The sequence below is a fragment of the Mugil cephalus genome, chromosome 8 (genome assembly GCF_022458985.1).
Source record: "Mugil cephalus isolate CIBA_MC_2020 chromosome 8, CIBA_Mcephalus_1.1, whole genome shotgun sequence".
Classification (NCBI taxonomy): domain Eukaryota; kingdom Metazoa; phylum Chordata; class Actinopteri; order Mugiliformes; family Mugilidae; genus Mugil; species Mugil cephalus.
In genome coordinates this window covers 1,469,509-1,489,407 of record NC_061777.1, presented here as the reverse complement: position 1 = coordinate 1,489,407, position 19,899 = coordinate 1,469,509, and the positions used below count along the sequence as shown (strand labels likewise).

General features: G+C 38.1%; 3 protein-coding genes across 5 annotated transcripts in view; 2 read left to right on the top strand and 1 right to left on the bottom strand.

The window, feature by feature from the left end:
* The window catches only part of prdm6 (PR domain containing 6), an 83,215-nt gene that overhangs the window by 32,758 nt on the left and 30,558 nt on the right, over nucleotides 1-19,899 (bottom strand). The window lies entirely within an intron of this gene.
* On the top strand, nucleotides 1,484-5,752 carry LOC125012770 (GTPase IMAP family member 8-like). Its single transcript, XM_047592903.1, has 3 exons — nucleotides 1,484-1,580; nucleotides 1,942-2,005; nucleotides 2,300-5,752. Exons 2-3 carry the CDS (start codon nucleotides 1,984-1,986, stop codon nucleotides 5,170-5,172), a joined length of 2,895 nt encoding a protein of 964 aa, XP_047448859.1. The 5' UTR covers nucleotides 1,484-1,580; nucleotides 1,942-1,983; the 3' UTR covers nucleotides 5,173-5,752.
* LOC125012777 (stress response protein NST1-like) lies at nucleotides 10,519-13,807 on the top strand. The gene has a single exon (XM_047592911.1). It carries the CDS (start codon nucleotides 10,868-10,870, stop codon nucleotides 13,298-13,300), a length of 2,433 nt encoding a protein of 810 aa, XP_047448867.1. The 5' UTR covers nucleotides 10,519-10,867; the 3' UTR covers nucleotides 13,301-13,807.

Below are 19,899 nucleotides of genomic sequence, written 5' to 3'. Positions count from 1 at the left end.
AGATGGATGGATGGAGGGATGGATGGATGGATGGATGGATGGATGGATGGATGGATGGATGGATGAGTTTGAGATATTCCAGGGAGTAACAGGACAAGGAAAAGCAGCCACAGTGTACACAGGCTGACAGAAAATGAATTGCTGGTATATCTATTAAAAGTTTGTTTAGCAGTTTGTTTCACTGATTTCTAAGACTGTAGCATTAAACTGCATTAGTTTTTTCACCTAATGTACATATTATTTTAAGGACAAATTGAAAAAGGGCAAATGTGACCCAACAATAAAAGCCTGCTGATAGAAAAGTTTTTTCTTTATATATTTTTCATTTATATTAATTTCTTCTGTGATCGAAATTAAGAGGCACAAACCGTGAGTGGCTTTTTACTTCATTTAAATTCTGCTGCTTGTCACTTAATATAATTTGATGCCTTGGTGGTTTAAAATGTTTCCAATCTGCATAGTATGTAAGTATGTTCTCTTATTTATTGTAAAGAACTTTATAAATGTATGCAGTCAAATAAAGAGCCATTCTGTGTCAATCTGTGACAATCCGGAGTAATTTACTGGCTGATCTAAGGACTAATTGACTATAAAATAGTCGATATAATAAAAAATAACTGCAAGACGAATCTATTGGAAAAATAATAGTTTGATGCTGAAAACTCAACAAATGAAGGATTCATTGTAGTTTAATATTCATTCTTACTTACACACATTACAAACATACAGTTTCTCAGTGAGACAAATTTGGCTCCTTCTGGTCATTCAAATACTTGTTTTTGATGGCAGCTATCTGGTTTTGTAATAGAAGCAGTACTACATATGTAGCATGCAAGTGTCAGATTTCATCCCAGTGATTTCCTGTCTTTACGTGTTGGTTAAAGTATGAACTCTCTGTTATGGACAAGTTATACTGGTTTACCTTTTTACTGGCAACACCTGCTTACATCATTTCCCAGTAACCTGTGTTTTGAAGACATACTGAAACAACAGACATGCTTAGTGTGTACATATATATATCTATCTACATATACATGTGTATATATACATATATATATCTATCTACATATACATGTGTATATATATATATATATATATATATATATATATATATATATATATATATATATATATATACACACACACACATATATATATACATACACACACACACACACACACACTGTGCTGCATATATGTACAAAGTTTTAAAGATAAACATCGTTCGATTAAACTGGCGATATAAACAGTAGAGAGAGTGATAACAGAGATGAAGCGATAAAAAGATAAATAAAAAAAGAAGGCATGCAGAAACATGGCGGTGATACGACGCTGCTCCAACTCTAAACAGACCTGCTGCCTGTTGCCAACTAGAGTTGATCCATTCACTATTTGCATGTAAATAGAAACAGGTTTTTTAATTTCGATCAGTTGGGTGTTACAAGCCATGTCAAGGGATTACAGTGTTAAATAGCCGTCATACCAGCACGATGCCCTGCCTCCAGACGTCATGCGAAATGATTTCCTGGTAAGATACTTCACAAGCTTCGTGGATAAGTGACACTGCCTGTATTTCACTGGTGAGTACTCTCAATAAATACATTTGTAGAGATACATGGTTAATATACTGTTTAAACTGTTATAATAGTCATAGGGATAGTACAGTTAGTATTATCATTGTTTAGTTTTAGTTATGTTGTTGTATTCTACTGAATTCCTCGAACTGAACTGAAATCACAGGAACGTACAGAGATCGTTGGGTGGAAGGGGTTAAAGAGTTTCCTCATTTTTGTTGTTTGGGTTACGTTTTTTTCAGTAACTGCACTGTGCTGATCAATAAACCGCAGTGGACCTGGAAAAACTTAATGGATGAAATGGAGAATCCATCATGTATGCCTTTGCCTTGTAACATTTTGTGTGTTCTTTCCTTAAACCCTGCAGACACCAAGAGTTTCCCCAACTGATTTTCCTTGAGGTGAAAATATGGCAGCAGCTGCAGCACGTGGTAAGTTTAGTACAAGGGTATTAAGAGATAAAAAACACACTAAGGACTTATCTGAGGTAAGATTGAGACAGATCATGTAACGCCTCTAAAGGTTAAGTCCGTTCACACTACAGTCATCTACCAAGAATGTGACCTTGCCGGTATTTGATCAGAATGTGGTTCAGTCAAGGTTAAATGAGGCAGAAGTAAAAGACATTTAATGACCTCATTTCTGACAAAAACATAGAAGACAACAACTTAAGTGAATTAACTGAAATCCGCAATAATTATAATACTGATTCTGTTTTTCTACAGCATCTGAACTCAGGATTGTCATGTTTGGGAAGGATCAACATGAAAAGGCATTACTGACTAACTTCATCACAGGGAAAAAGGATTTAGATAACTTAAAAACATCTAAGAAAGCTATTGCCCAGGGAGAATGGAGGAAAATACCTCTGTCAGTACTGAAAACAGCCGACGTCTTCAGTCTGTCTCCAGAAAAACTGAGACATGAAATAAAAATGTGTGCTGTTAGTTGTCCCCCTGGACCAAATGTCTTGCTGTTGGTCGTGAACCCTTCTGACTTCACAGAGGACGACAGACAAAAAATTAAGATCATTCTGAGTTTCTTTGAACAAGACGCCTTTAAATATTCAATGGTCATCACGACACAAAATGATAGTGGAGACAATCCCTCAGTGAACCAACTCATCCAAGACTGCAGGCAGCACAGAATCAACTTTGACAGAAACCACCAGTCTGACAACAATCATAAAGAACTGATGACACAAATGGAGAAAATAGTGAGTGAAAATAGGGGACAACACTTAACATTTACTGAAAATGCAGAACCAATGCTGGAGCTAGAAACTGAAAAACCCTCTCTAAATGTGCTGCTGTGTGGGAGACATGATGCCTTGAAGACCTCAGCAGCTAATGCCATTGTAAGTGGAGGAACGTTTGTCCCACCTGCTGATTCGTCACAGTGTCTCAAGGCAGAGGTGTGTGGTGTTCAGGTTTCCCTGGTGGAGCTTCCTGCCTTGTATGGAAAACACAAGGGGGAGGCCTTGAAGGAAGCCTACAACTGTGTCTCCCTTTGTGAACCTAAGGGTGTCCACGCCTTCATGCTGGTCCTACCTTTGGACTGTCCAACTGATGACAACGACAAGAAAGAACTGGAGACCATCCAGGACATTTTTGGGCGCATAGTCGATGACTTCACCATTATTCTTTTCACTGTGGAGGAAAAACCTACCAATTCCGCAGCCATGAAGCTGCTGAGTGAAAACAGACACATCCAAACACTCAGCCAGAGCTGTGGTGGACGATATGTTGTCTTCAACATCAAGGACAAGCAGCAAGTCTCTGAGGTGTTGCAATCAATGAAAACAATGAGAGGGGTTGAATCCAGAAGCTACACAAAAGATATTTTTCCAAAACCCAAACCAGTTACAAGAAGTAAATCCGTCTTAATTGGATCACATTCAAACGATCAGAATAGAGAAAATGTGAGCATGGAGTCATCCAGGATGAGACAGAACAGTGAGCCCCCCAAGATGGTGCAAACTAGTCAGCCCCCCAGGACTGTGCAGAGCAGTGAGCCCCCCATGGCTGTGGGGAACAGTGCTCAACCCAGGACTGCAAAGAACAGCGAGCCGCTCAGGATAGTGTTGATTGGGAAGACTGGCAGTGGAAAGAGCGCCACTGCAAACACTATTTTGGGAAAACAATGCTTTCAGTCCAAAGCCAGCATGAAGTCAGTGACCAGATTTTGCAGCAAAGAAGAGTGTGAGATTGATGGGCGTCCAGTCACTGTGGTCGACACACCTGGCTTATTCGACACGACTCTGTCCAACGATGAAGTGAAACAAGAACTTGTGAAATGCATCACCATGTTGGCTCCCGGACCTCATGTGTTCTTACTGGTGGTCCAGATCGGCCGCTTTATGCCGCAAGAAAAAGACACTGTGTCACTGATCAAGACGTTTTTTGGCAAGAGGTCAGAAGACTTCAGCATTGTTATATTCACGAGAGGAGATGATCTTAAAAACCAAACTATTGAGAATTACGTTGAAGACAGCGAAGACTTTCTCAAACAGCTGATTGCTGAATGTGGAGGAAGATACCACGTCTTCGACAACAACGAGCAGAACAATCGCTCTCAAGTCAGCGAGCTATTGAACAAGGTTGAGCTGATGGTTAGGAAAAATGGTGGCAGCTACTACACCTCCGAGATGTTCCAGGAGGCGGAGGCTGCTATTCAAAAGGAAATGAAGAAGATTATGCATAAAAAGGAAGAAGAGATACAGAGACAAAGAGAAGAACTTGAACGAAAACATGAGGAAAAAATACAAGAGAAGAAGCAAAAATTAGACCAAGAAAGGGCAGAAAGAGAGAAAGCACTCAAGGAAAAGGAGGAACTCTTTAACAAAGAAAAAGAGAAGAAGGAAAGGATAGAGGAAAAACGAGCCCAAGAGCAAAGAGAGAGGGAACGGCAAGAAGAAATTCAGAGGAAGGAGTGGGAACAAAGAGAGAAGCAAAGTAAATCTAAATTAGAAAAGATAAAAACTTTAGGCAGAAAATTACCAGAGAGCAAAGAAGACATACAAAAAGAACGAGAGGCCTGGGAGAAAGAACGAAAAGAATGGTGGGAGAAATGGCTTAAAGAAGATAAACAGAAACAAGAGGAGGAGCAAGCACGACTGAAAAAGCTCAGAGAAGAGTACGAGCAGGAAAGAAACGAATATGAACTCAGGAAAAGGGAAGAAGACCGAGTCAGAAGAGAACAGGAGGAAAAAGAATGGAGAGAATTACAAGAAAACTTTCAAAAGAAAGTCAACAAAAATGAAGAGGAAGCCAGAAAGCAAGCAGAGGAGTTCAACGAATTCAAAGAGAAATATATGAATCTGGTCAAGAAGCATGAAAAGGAAGTGGAGGACATGAAGCAGCAGCAACAGAAGAACAATGAATCTGTGATTAAACAACTGGGAGTGAACAAGGCGTTTCAAAAAGACATCGATCAGCTGAAGAAAAGACAAGAACAAGAAATGAGCGACCTAATACAAACTGGTCCGACTCAAGACCAAATCGACTTACTTAGCCAAGCACACGACGCAGAAATAAATGAGTGGATACAGAAACACGTCAGGATGGCCTCACAGGGGAAAACCTGCTGCATTTTATGACAAGTTTAAAGAATATGTTGTTGGTTAAGATTAACTTAGGAGTGATGGTGATAAATGAACAGAAAGTGAAACCAGCAACTTAACTGATGGGCAGGGAGTTAGCACCCCTATCTAACCACATGAGGTTAGATAGAGATAGTTGGGTATCAGGGTTTTATGTATAAGTGCATGTGAGGTGTTTGGTTATGTCTTTGTGTAACTGTATTAATCTGGTCTGTCGAGTCACAACATTCAGAGACATCTTTGTCTTGTGATCTGATATTATATCGCTAGTAATCAGTGCAGTTTCATGTTCAGTTATGGCATCAGATAAAAGACCCACAGAAAGCGTAACTTTTCTGCATGTGGGTGTATTAGAGTGTTAAGTTAATTATAATGTGTGCAACAGAATAAAAATCACCTGAAATAAATAATACAACTCAGACTATAGGACTAAACAGCAGACAGCAATGTGCCCAAATTGCACGTCTATAAAATTTCAGGCTGTTCATTAAATATTTTATAAAAGAATAGTTCATTAAATGCAAACATTTCTATAATGTACTTCTTTGCTGCTTTGCACTAAAACGGGAGAAATCTGGAGTTGTCTTCGTTTATAAATTATTGTGTTGTGCTGGTCCAACCAGCTTGAGATTAATTGGGTTGAATGTGACCCCTGAGTTTGACACCTTTGGTTTACATCCATCCATTTGAGCTATGACCAGAAAACATATATATTACAGGTCACAGTCACATTTGACCACGACTACCAAAATTAATTCATGTGAATGTTGTGCAAAATCTCAAGAAATCCATCAAAATAACCACAAACCCAGCTGTCTAAATAAAGGAGACGTGTGTAACTAGGGCTGGGCAGTATAGCGGTTCATACCGAATACCACTATTTTTTTCCGTTATGATATGAATTTTTAATATACCGGCATACCAGTGTATTTGATTACACGCTGCAAGACACCGTTTCAGACCGGACCATTTTCAATGTAGCACTGCGTCACTGCAGTGTGGTGAAAATGTAAAGGTCAGAAAAGGCCAGTCAAGCGGCAGAACAAGTGGACTTGTGACAAATAAATAAATAAATAAATAAAAATAAGTTGGTTGTTTTTAGGGTGACCAAGTTTTTTCTGATTCTGATTGATAAAGTTTTTCATCTCCGTTTTGGATGACCTGTCCCCTGGCTAAAACTTTCCCTCAAAGTGTCCCCAATATTAACTTGTGCTATTGACATTATAGACATAGCTGTTTAAATATGTTTAAATATGAATAAATATGTCGAAATAAGTGAAACCATAATTGTCCATGAATCTTGATTTCATCTTAGCAGGCAGTGCTACCACGGGGCCCTGTAAACCTGTTTTACTGCTAGTGTGGGATTATTCTATAATATTTACTCATCATTACAGTAAAATAGTCCATCCTTAGTCAGTCTACTGCATTAATACCTCTCTCAACCAGTAGAAAATGTTGTCAACACTATATCATGCATGAAAAACAAACAAAAAAAATAAAATCAACATAATATCGTCACAATTTTGACAAATATCGTGACATACATTTTTGGTCATACCACCCAGACCTATACGTAACTATAATTATTATTAAAATTATAGTCTGCACATGTACGAAAACAAAAGGAACCACTTACCCTGGTTTTTCTGCATGCACATACGTTTTTGCTTTGTTGAATTTCCCAGTTACAGAAGATGTGAGGGTGAAGAAACATGTAATGCAGGTACACAAACCCAGCCTACTACCCTAATCACTATGACTTGATGATAATCTTTTGAAATATTTCTTTCACCTTGAGTGACACACCGGTGCAGAATGTAGACCGTGATCAGAAACCCTCATAAGGCCAAACAATGCCAAACAATCTTGATTTCTGAGGACACTGACAGTTTTTTTATAACCTTATTTAAGTTTCTGAGAACGAGACGTTATTCACATGCCAACGTTATATACTCTATACTTGAAAAAGCAACTGGAAGTAAGATTCTTTCAAGACACGTTTAAAGGTGGATTCAGCTGTTCCTGAGAAAAACTGAAGACATTTCAAATCAACAAACCCACATTTTTTTTTAACGCAACAACAAAAACAGAAGAGAACAAACGACAACACAGCAAGTAATATATGTACCGGACCATAGCTAGGAATAGAGTTGGAAAGTTGTAGTTATAGTTGCTGCTAAACTAAATCTAACATGGGCCAAGGAACCAGCTCTGGACAGTGATCCTTTCAACTCTCCTAGTAGAGCTAACAACAACAGTATATCTTGGCAAAACTCTCCAAGGTACATGTCTGGTCATCACTTTAGCATGTTAGCATGAGCCATATCTACTGTCCACCTTCTTTTCTTACATCTTTTGAGATTCTCTTTGGCTCACGCTGCCTCTTTCATCACATTTGCATTGTGAGTGGTAAATTGAGATGCTACGCATGATGGTATCTCCGTGTATTCTATGAGAAGTAGGTCAGACAGACAGACGGCCGCACAGTCAATTATAAACATTTCACTGAAATCATACCTGAACAACCCTGTCTTCTAACTGCAGATAACAAGGTCCTATAAGGTGAGATACAAGAACTTAACCTTATTAAAGCACAAACTCCAACAAGTTCTCACAGCTAAATGACTAAATAAAACATAAAATGTAACTTAAATATGTAACAATTCATAAGAATTTTCAGGGCAACAAGTTGTCCAGAATTCTTATCATTAAACATTTTTCATATTTTAAAAAAAATAAATAAAAAATTCTAAAACAAAAAATTTGTTTAAATGCACATTACCACAAATCCAACATATTTTAGTGAAAGGATAAATCGAGGTTATCTTTCACTCTACTCATTCAAAGTTACAGGAGCTGTCTCGCACCTTTTCACACACAACGCCACCCTAACCGAGACCTGTCAATCTAAGCCTCCTGCACACAGCAGGTCCCGCCCCTGTCGCTTCTGAACCAATCACGAGGCTGCATATTACATGGTGACTCTGACAGGTCGCCTGTAATTGGCCAAGATCCTATTGAGTCCCCAGTTGAAGTCCAGACGCACGCTTCAGAGGAGCTAACAGTGCACCTCGCTGCTTTGGTGATTCACTGTCTCTACTACATTTAGCTATGTTGAAAGGTAAAGGAATGTATGTTTATGGCAGTTGCACAGCCACCAGACTGTTTCACGTTTGAAATTTTGAACCTGTGTATTATTTGAATATCTGCAAAATGACAATAACCATAATTTATAAAAAGCACTAATAGAACACACATACTAGGTACGGGGTCTGATACCTAGAGGGGCCACAGATCGTGGAAACAGCTGAAAACCTTGTTGTTGTTGTTGTTGCTACTTGTTTGCTTGCTCTTGTGAGCAGCTGACTTGCATTATATTTTCTGGCAGATGATGCAGGTGTTGACTGATGGAATCAGTTCTTTGAATAGAGTCTTTATGCCAAGTTGCCACCGAGCATAAAGAATGCTAAGAACACACAGGTAACTTATCAGTAACTAGATCAACTATAGATAGTTGATGCATTGTCGTCATACACATACGGGGCACCGCCTCCTAATTCAGTTTATAAAAAGGTTGATCTCTCAGATGCACTGATTCAGAGTGGATCGCACATATCTGGTACACTTCAACCAACAGATGAGCATCAGAGTCTGGAGTATCACGGTAAGTACAGCATTTTGTGTGTACACATATTATTTTGTGCCATAAATGCAACAAGTAAATGTGTCAATTTACTTTTGGAAATATATTACTATATGGCACACTAGAAACATCTAACCACTAGAAACATCTTTCTTTCATCCATTCATGTCTGACACGTGTGGAAATGTTCATGTCTTTCAGAATATCCTGATGCTATATTGCCCCTGATATTTGAGCTCCACATAATATCCTGTCCCCATTTGCATTATTTTTCTGCCACTCTTGATATAACTTTAATAGTTTGTCTTTTCTGCTCTTAAATCCAACAGACAAGGTCACAGTGACATTATGGCAGCATCATCAACTACAGCACACGGTGAGTTGTACCAATACATAGGAGAATGCAAGAAATGCTCCTGATAGTCAGCATTAAGACTAGAATTAGGTCACTGAGCTAATGTCTCAACAATTAACAACAACTAAGACTTTTCCTAAAAAACAACAGGAATAGAGAATAATCATAGAAATAGTCAAGTTCATTGAGGTTGGAATTTTAAGTTTTTTTAAATACAAAAAAAAAGTTTAATAATCTGTTGAAACCGATTTTCCTGTTTGTTTAAATACGAACATAAGAAGAGGTTAAGGGCTAATTGAAGACTTGAAGATGGCGCCGGTGTGTGTGGCCTGTCGTCTCTAGCTGGAAACGCTGTTTGTGTTTGTGCTATTTGTGTCGATTGTTAAGTGATTTTGTGTTTTTATGCTTTTTATCTTAATCTTAAACCTATTTTATGTCCCAATGTAAAGCACTTTGGCTTCCCCTGTGGTTTTTAAATGTGCTATATAAATTAAGTTGATTGATTGATTGATAATAACATATTGTATAAATGGAAAATGGAATATTTAACGATACTGTTCAACGAAATATATAAATGTTTTTTACTATATTTTGTCTGATGTATTGTATTGGTTGTTAAAACCCACGTTGAGTTTAACATTAATTGAAGCCTGTGTGGTTTAGTTTTATAGGCCTGTATGTGTAGAGACAAAATGTTTACAGCTTATAAATGGAAAGCAGTGCTGCCATTCACATCTGATTCTTTGTCGAGTCTCTGAAACTCACATACAACGCACTCTCTGACGACACATTTGTTTGTATGGATGTGCTGGTATTGTTTTATTTAAATTCAGGGACTCTGGTCATTTTCAAAAGTTGTCGTTATAGTTGGAATGGACTCGGGCAGGGTGCCACCGGGGAGTTGTGGTATTTCCACAATATTTTCCTTCTAGTTTCACATCTTTCATGTGTCTATGAATCTGACAAGCTGGTCTCTGTTGTTATACTTTTTAAATAGAGTAAGAGTTGTCCTATCATGTTTTGGATCTCCCTCATATATCGACTAATCTTGATTTGTCTTGTGAAACCATTCAGCATGTAGGAAATGAAACATTTAACAGAAGATTTAATGAATTAATATGGGATTTTATGAATCAAGGTCAATTTGAATCAGAATATTGGGGGGAAAAAAATGAAACCCAGCTCTAGTATGGACCTGTTGTAATTTGTCTATTCTAATCTACGCATTTATGTAAATACTTGAATGACTGACATAAATGCATAAATGATCATATTACTAAGTTCAAGTCATTGGAAATAACTCTGTAATGCTTTTTCATTGTTTTGCAGCATCTGAACTGCGGATTGTGTTGTTTGGAAAGAGTCAGAATAAAAAGACAACACTGACAAACTTCATCACACAGAAAAATCTTTTAAGAGATACTCTTTCTCATCTTCCCATAATATCCTCACAAACTACAGTTAGTGAAGGAACCTGGTGGAAAACACAGGTGAAAGTAGTGAACACGTCAGACGTCTTCAGTCTGCCCAGTGATAAAGTAAGTCATGAGACTAAGAAGTGTGTGGCTCTTTGCCCCCCAGGACCAAACGTTCTGGTGCTGTTAGTGAAGCCTTCTAAGTTCACTGAAGAGGACAGAAAAAAAATAAAGTTCATCTTGAGTTTCTTTGGTCAAGATGCTTTTCGATACTCAATGGTCATCTTGACACACACTGAGGAGGTGAGGAATTCAGCTGTGGATCAGCTGATACATGAGTGCAGAAGTTGGCACAAAATCAACATTGACAGAAAAGACCTCTCACGAGAGGATCGTCAAGTGCTCATTGAAAAGATGGAGAAGATCGTGAGCGACAACAAAGGAAGGCATCTTTGCTGCACTGGAGGAGGTGTCCCCATGGCAACAGCAACAACTTTCAAACCTCCTCTCAACCTTGTAATCTGTGGAAAATCTGGAGTCTGGAAGACTTCTGCAGCCAACGCCATTCTTGGAAATCGCAGGTCTAAACCACCTGCTGAAGGATCAGAATGCGTTAAGAACGAGGTGGAGGTGGCTGGTCAGTTAGTGTCCTTGATTGAGATGCCTGCCTTGTATGGACAACCCCCTGAGGCGGTACAGAAGTACACGTCTAGATGCATCGCTCTGTGGAACCCTGAGGGCGTCCATGCCTTCATCCTGGTCCTCCCTGTGGGTCCTCTCAGTACTAAAGACAAGGGAGAGTTAGAAAGCATCCAGAAAGCATTCAGCTCTCGAGTCAATGATTTCACCATGATTCTGTTCGCGGTGGAATCAGATCCTACAGATCCAGACATTGTTAACTTTGTGAATGAAAGTAAGACCATGCAGGAGCTCTGCCAGAGCTGTGGAGGACGCTACCTCATCTTCAACGTCAAAGACAAGCAGCAGGTCTCCGAGATATTGAGTATTGTGGAAAGCATGACAGCTTTGGGATCCAAGTGCTTCACAAAGCCAATGACTATCAAGCCTCGACAAAAACCTGAAAGAAAGACAGCAGCTGGCGATAAAACTCCGAGCAGAGAGCCTCTCAGGATGGTGATGATTGGGAAGACTGGCTGTGGTAAGAGCGCCACTGGAAACACCATCCTGGGCAAAAAATCGTTTTACTCCAAAACCTCCATGACATCAGTGACTGAGTTATGCTCAAAAGAAACGGGAGAGGTTGGTGGGCGAGTGGTGGCGGTGGTCGACACACCTGGTTTGTATGACACAACTCTGTCCAACGATCAAGTGAAACTGGAGCTTGTGAAATGCATCAGTTTGCTGTCTCCTGGACCTCACGTGTTCTTACTGGTGGTGCAGATTGGTCGCTTCACAAAAGAGGAGAAAGACACCGTCAAGCTGATCAAGGAGTTTTTTGGCAAGAGGGCAAAAGACTTCATCATCGTTGTGTTCACCAGAGGAGATGATCTTCAAGATGAAACGATTGAGAGTTACATAAAAGAATCCAGCGATGACTTTGTCAAAACACTGATTGATGAATGCGGAGGAAGATACCACGTCTTCAATAACAAAGACAAAGGGAATCGTGCACAGATCACGCAGCTTTTAGACAAAGTAGAAACGATGGTGGAGAAGAATGGAGGCAGCTGCTACACATCGGACATGTTCCAAGAAGCAGAGGAAGCCATACAAAAGGAAATGAAGAGGATCCTCAAAGTGAAAGATGAAGAGATGCACAAAGAGAAGGAGGAAGCAGAAAGAAAACACCAAGAAGAAGTTCAAGCAAAAAAGAAAAAAATTGAAGAAGAAAGAGCAGAGAAAGACAAAGCACTGAAGGAAAAGGAAGAGCACATTAACCAAGAACAGGAGAAAAGGAAGAAAGAAGAGGAAAAGAGAGAAAAGGAGGACAGTGATCGGATAAAGCAAGAAGAGTATTTGCGGAGGCAGTGGGAACAAAAACTTGAAACTCTGGAAAAAAAAATAAGATCCGAATCTGAAAAAAATGAATTTGCCGACAGAAAGTTGATGGTAAACCGAGAAGAGATGAGACGAGAACGAGAGGCTTGGGAAAACGAGCGCAAACAGTGGTGGGAAAAACGCCGTCAAGAAGATCAGCAGAGACAAGAGGAGGCGCAAGAACAGCTTAGAAGGCTCAAAGAAGAATACGAGCAGGAAAGAAGCGAATACGAACAAAAAAGAAAAGAGGAGGATCGAATCAGAAGAGAGCAGGAGGAAAGAGAGTGGAAAGAAATACAGAAAAACTATGAGGAAAGAGAGCAGGAGATGAAGAAGAAAAATGCGGAGGAGGCCAGAAAGCAAGCAGAAGAGTTCAATGACTTCAGAAAGAAGTATAGCATAGACTTTGCGGCTCTGACTGAAAAGTATAATAAGGAAATAGACGACATGAGGCAAAGAGAGCAGAGATATAACGAACACCTGCTTAGACATCTGCTGATGAACAAACACTTCAAGAGAGAATTTAAAATACTGCAGAAAAAACATGAAGACGAAATGAATCAGCTCATGGGGAATATTTCTCAAGAGAATGTGGATCATCTGGAAGAAAACGTCCTCAAATTAGAGAACGCACATAAGGAACAAGTCAATATTTGGATACAAGAACATGCAGAGAAGGTCTCAGCAGACAAGTCCTGCAGCATTTTATGAGCTGCTGTCTATAATCTGAATCTGAACAGCCCTGAACAGAACTGAGATCGCTCTTGGTTTTAAAGTTACATACAGAAAAATGAAGACATTAAGATTCACTTTTTCTTTTCCTACTGATCCTCTGTCATTGTATCACAGTACTTTAATTATTTCAACTTTTCAAGGTAACCTATATTATAAACAAATGATATTTACTTGTTTACTCTTGTAACCCAAAAAGTGCCAAATATGAAGAAACATGAAGAAATAATGAGTAAGCATAGAAACATCAGTGATGGGAAAAAATTTAAGTAAATATGTACTCATGTTAATTTGATGCTTTATGTGTCATTGATATTATTATGTCCAGATGTCTTATGCTGTGATTCAACTGCATGCATTACTGTAGAAGACTGATAATGAAATTGTAATTTGATGGTGATATTACTTTACCATTTGGGGAAAAAAATTACCTGATCAAATAAAATCAAAACATTTGTTTCTTGATGTGAATAATTTGCACATTTAACAATTCATCAATAAATATACTGATTCAATGCCAGACTGATTGCAGGTTAAGTAACTAACATTTATTCTTATAACATTCTGATGCATCCATTTCTTTACTGAAATACCATTAAATGTAATTCTTGCCCATTTCATCAAATTAAGAACAATTATAATGATCAAATTAAGAACAACACTAGCCTGTCATATCCAGATTCAATTCTTATCAGACTAAGAGTCAGGTAACTTTAGAGCTAGATTTCATTATGTGGCCTGTTTCGACATGTACAGACACGAAAAATACTTCCGCTTCAGGTGGTTAGTCTTCACAGACAGACAGGGCTGGCAGAAAGTTGTGATGCCCTGCCTACTTTGGTAGAATTACTTTCACTTCAGACATTTGAAATGACGCAGCAAGAAATTCTCCTGGTGAGTACACCCAATATAAAAGAAATGCAATGTCTAAATGCAGCACAACACAGGAATATATATGTATATATATACACACACACACAATATGTTGTGAATGTTAGAAATGTGCAGAAATTTTACATTTTAAAACTTTAAAATTGTTGGTTACTCTCAGGTCTGTGACAACAAGGCAGCTTGAGATCAGAAGTGTAGTTATCAGAATAACTGCACTTTACTGTTGATTGACATCGTAAATGTAGCACAGGCACCATGGCAGCCCTGTACAGTGAGGAAGCTGCAACAGCTGCAGGTAAGTGAAGCATTTTAAACAACTAGTGAATGTATAACATAACAGTCATGCACTACTCCCTCCTTTATGCTGTTGTAATTGTTAATGCGTCAGTAAGGTCATAATTTAAATGGACGATTATTTTGGATTTGGATTATTTCATGGTGTTGTTAAACTGGATTTAATAAATCTCTAATTTCCCCACAGGGGTAAATACAGTGTTTCTGCTACCTGATATCAATTAGCCCAGACTGCTGCATTCTGTGGACCAATAAAGTATTATCTTATCATCTTATCTTATCTAGATGCACATATATAATTATGTTTATGTGTCTCAGCAAACCATGAGGATGAACTAGCAGGCACAAAGCAAAATCCTGCCAAACTGGAATAAAGTCAACATAATTCAGGACATTTCAGTTAGTGACTGACTGATTATTGGTCACCGATATATCGGGGGCCGATAGGACGGCTCCGGTTCTATCGGGGGTTCTATTGTATCAGTGAAATGTTGCGCCGATAGAAAAAACAAAGAGTGACAAGTTACGTTAGATTAGTTCATGAAATAAGTAACTGTAAACATGAAAAAATAATTGGAACAACAATTATAGGCCACATTTCACTGCCCCTTTCAAAAGTGTCCCTGGCCAAAGTGTAAAATAACTGCGAGGCAACTTTGCTATATCATCACAGATTTTTCTGACACTAATTTCAGTCCTGGGTTACTTTTCAATTTCATTGAGTTTTGCTTGTTGCTTGAAAAGTCAGTTGTAAAATTATAAATACGTTGATATTTTTTCCATTGAATAATTTAAAGTCAAGTCAAAGACACAAATGAGAGGAGATATTTTTATAATAGACTGCTGTTATATAACTGTTTCTGATCCAGATTTGTAAATGGACCACACAGAATATACTCTAAAACAGACCTGGGCATTTTACGGCCCGCGGGCCGCATACGGCCCTTTGGGCATTCCCGTCTGGCCCATAAGTCACAGTGGTTTGGTTCTATTGACAATATTCATTGTGAGTGAACACTGGTTAGTTGTGCTTTTGCCTGGAAGACCTTCATGACATCTCAAGAGTATAACTAACTTTGTTTTTACCAACAAATTCCTCCAAACAACTCTCTCTTACTGAGGCTCCGCGATCGTTGCTCTTCAACCAGCAGCCACAGCAGCATCATTACCGTAATGGCAGCGTTTTTTCTAGAAAGCGCAATTTAAATATTATCCATCGGGGAGTTACGGTAATTCAATACAGCAAGCTTCTCTTTGTGGGCAGACGGACATTCAGGTCTTAAAGGGTTAAACATTTATTGAGATTTATTGAGATACAGAAAATAATTCATGTAGCTACATGGTCACTTCTTGGTTCACTGACGTTTTCCAAAGAGGACAAAGTTTCCAACATTCCAATTTTTAGTTTTATCCAAAACTACAGATCGATTGTTTCATTTTCATCTCCAACCTACAGCAAAACTCATAAATTTAAATAAATATCTACAGAATATTCTTATGTGTCTGATTACCAGTAGCAGCTTATCAACATATATCATTTACTGCTTTTTACAATGGGAGAAAATTAATATTGAGCTGAATAACGTTCAAGTTAAAGTTTGGTTTGGCTCCAACACAGTTCAGATTTTTCATGTGGCCCCTGTAGAAATTAATTGCCCAGCCCTGCTCTAAAATGTCTCAAACAAGAGCAACTTGCCTTGAATATTTTTTTTATTTTTTGATACTGTACCGGACTGACTGTCAGTACACGTAATACTGATAACATTTATTTTCTTTTTTCTCTCGTTTGCAGCCAGTGAGCTGAATATTGTTCTACTTGGAGGTTCTGATAAGGACAGAACATCACTAGGTAACTTCATTACAAGTCAACAAGCTTTTCAGACTTCAGTACTATTTGCTGAAAAGCACTGTGTGCACGCACGTGGACAATGGGGTGGAAAGTTGGTAACAGTAGTGAAAACCCCAGACATTTATTATCGCCACTTTTTATCAGTGATGAAAGAAATGATGAACTGCATGACTCTTTTAACACCTGGACCAACTGTGTTTCTACTCATTGTGAGGCCTTGTGATTTCACTGAAGAGAAACGACATGTTCTAAAGGCAATTCTGAGCTTCTTTGGTCCAGAAGCTTTGAACAACTCCATGGTTATCAAAAGACAAACACTGGATGAGGGGAGTGAGAGTTCCTCTGTGGATAAAGTCATTGAAGACTGCAATCAAAGGCAGATAACCATGAACCTTGATAAAAATGAACTTCATCACAACAACAAACTTGATGAGCTGATGATGAAGATTGAGATCATCTTGACTGAAAACGGGATGCAGTATTCCATGGCAGCCAGTGACTATTCCTCTGTCTATTGTAGCCACTTAGATGACAAGTCAAGAAATGACACCCAGGAGTTTGGATACGGGATTCCTTTTGTGAATAATCTGTCCAAAAACTTGCTGAAAGAACACAGCGTATATGACACAAATACAAAACCAAGAACACAAACAACAGAAAAGAACAGAATGCTGGAGGAGGATAACAGCAAAATACCAAACCAGAGAGACGATGTGGCAAAAGGCTATTGGAAATATGAAGACTGGGAGGACAACCTTAATACCCAAGTTAAAGATGTTAAATATCAAAATATAAAAGAATATGAAGAGATGAGGAAGAAGAATGAGGATTGGCATGATGAAGAAATGGAAGAGCTGAAGAAAAGGAATCAAAATCAAATGGCAGATCTGAAAAAGAAGAACCGTGAATATGTAAGAGATCTCAAACAACAACATGAGGAAGAACTGATGGATCTTAAAGAGGAGCAAAACAAAAAAACAAAGTCTCTGAAAGAAGACCACATGACAGAAAAGAGGAGTCTAACACAATATTATGAGGAGAAAATAAATCATATGGAGCAAATTCACCTGAGAGAAATACAGAGTCTACAACTCATCCACGAAGACAAAATCAGATGTCTGAAACTGGAGCAAGATGAGAACAACGAAAAAATCACAACTTTAAAAGAAGACCACCTGAAGGAGATCACTGATCTGAAGCAAGCACATGAAAACACAATAACAGCTTTGCAACAAGAGTGTGAACGAGACAGAAAGTCCGAGTCCAGACTGCAAGAGCTGATGCAGATGTATGATGAAAACCTCAAGCTTCAGCAACAAGGGCATGAAGACATTATGAGAGTTCTGAAACAAAATCAAATTATAGATATAATTAAGCAATTACTGAACATTTCTAAAAGCATGATGACACTTTTTAACCAAGACTTCTTCAGCAAACTGAAGGAAGACATGAGAAAGCAATATGATGAGAAAATAATGAGTAGAGACAAAGACCACGAAGACCAAATACAGAATCTGAAGGATCAACATGCCAAAGACAACCAGGATCTGAAACAGGAGTACGACAACAAAATAGCAAATATGAAGAAGGATCACATCAAGGAAATGAGGGATCAGCAGCGAGATCACGATAAAAAGATGGCTGCTCAAAAAAAAGAGTATGACAACAAGATAACCAGCATAAGGAAAGAGCTGAAACAAGAGCATGAAGACAAAGTGAAAGACTTAAAACAAGAGCATGAAGACAAAGTGAAAGAGTTGAAACAAGAACAGGAAGACAAAATGAAAGAGCTGCAACAAGAACATGCCAAAGAAATAAACAATTTGAAGCAAACTCATGATGACAAAGTAGCAGATTTAAATCAAGACAACGACAAGAAGATGAAAGACTTCATCCAAGAGCAAGATGACAAAATAAAAGGTCTGAAGGAACAACACGAGGACAAAATAAAAGATCTGCAGCAGGACCATGAAGACAGAATTACACGTCTGAAGAAAGATTATGTTGAGGAAATAAATAGTCTAAGTCAAGAGCATAAAAACAAAACGAAGGATCTCATTCAAGAGCAAGATGAAAAAACAAGGGACTTGATCCAACAACATGAGGACAAAATAACAGAAATAAAACAAGAGCAAGTCGATAAAATAAAAGATCTGACACAGCAGAATGAGGAGAAGATAAGAGAATTAAAACATGACAACACTAATATAATAAAAGATCTGAAGCAAAAGCATGTTCAGGAAATAAAAGATGTGCAGCAGCACCGTGAAGACCTGAAGAAAGATCATGCCGAAGGATTAAAGAATTTAAAGCAAAAGCATAAAGAAAAACTACAAGATCTGACACAGCAGCATTGGAAGAAAATGGGTGATCTTAAGCAAAATCACCTTGAGGAAATAAAAGCTCTAAATCAAGAACATGAAACCAAAATCAAAGATCTGAAACAAAAACTAGGTGACCATATACAGGATCTGACGCAGCACAACGAGGGTAAAATAATGGAACTGAAAGAAGACCACATTAACAAAGTAAAAGATTTGAAGCAACAACATTTCCAAGAAATGAAAGATCAGCAGCACGACCACGAAGGCAGAATGACACGTCTGAAGAAAGATTATGTTGAGGAAATTAAAGATCTAAAACGAGACCACACCAAGAAAATCAATAACCTCATACAAGAGCAGGAGGACAAAATAAGGGACCTGAAGCAGGAAGGTGTGATGCAGTGGAGTGTAATATTGGCTTGTTTACTATTAACACTATTAACCCACTGCTTAACATTTAACTAATCACAAATGTGGCATTCTGAGAGCTATGTGGTTGTGTTTAACTACAATATAAACTATTATTTGCATTAAATGTGTTAAATGTTTTCAAAAGAATTATTGAGGGGACATTTTAAGGTTTTCTTTGCATTTGTTTGTGATTTATTGTATTAGCATAACATGAATGTAGTATAATATTATAATTATTTGAATTAAGTGTATTGAATGTCAACACAAGAAATATTTCAGGGGATATTTTAAGGTTTTACTTTTAAAGCGTTAGTACTTATAAAGTTTAACTGCATGTTACGTCGTTTCTTTTAATTTTGACCAGCTCTCTTTAAATAATTGTAGATGTCAACACAAATAGCTTCACAAACTACATGAGTTTTCTGTGGGGTTTGGGGGGTGGGGGCTTTGTGGAGGGGAGGGAGGGAGCACAAGCCTGTGCAAATATATTTCCAATTCATTATGAGACCATGGCGGAGAAAATACGACCGTGGCATAATATTAATGTTGTATGGGAAACAATTACATGAATATTGTGTAATAATATGATTGTGTTTAATGTATTGAAGGGAATAGTTTAAGGTTTTACTTTTGAGGTTTTCCTTAAGTTTCTGTTTTTATGATTTGCTTGTAATAACAGAAACATACATTATAAATGACACACTTGTCTTTTTGCATAACCACATTTATTTCTGTAAAGAAAAAAAAGATTAAGAAACAAGAAGAACTGGACAGGTTTTTATCAATAAACCTTCGTTAACTACTTGATG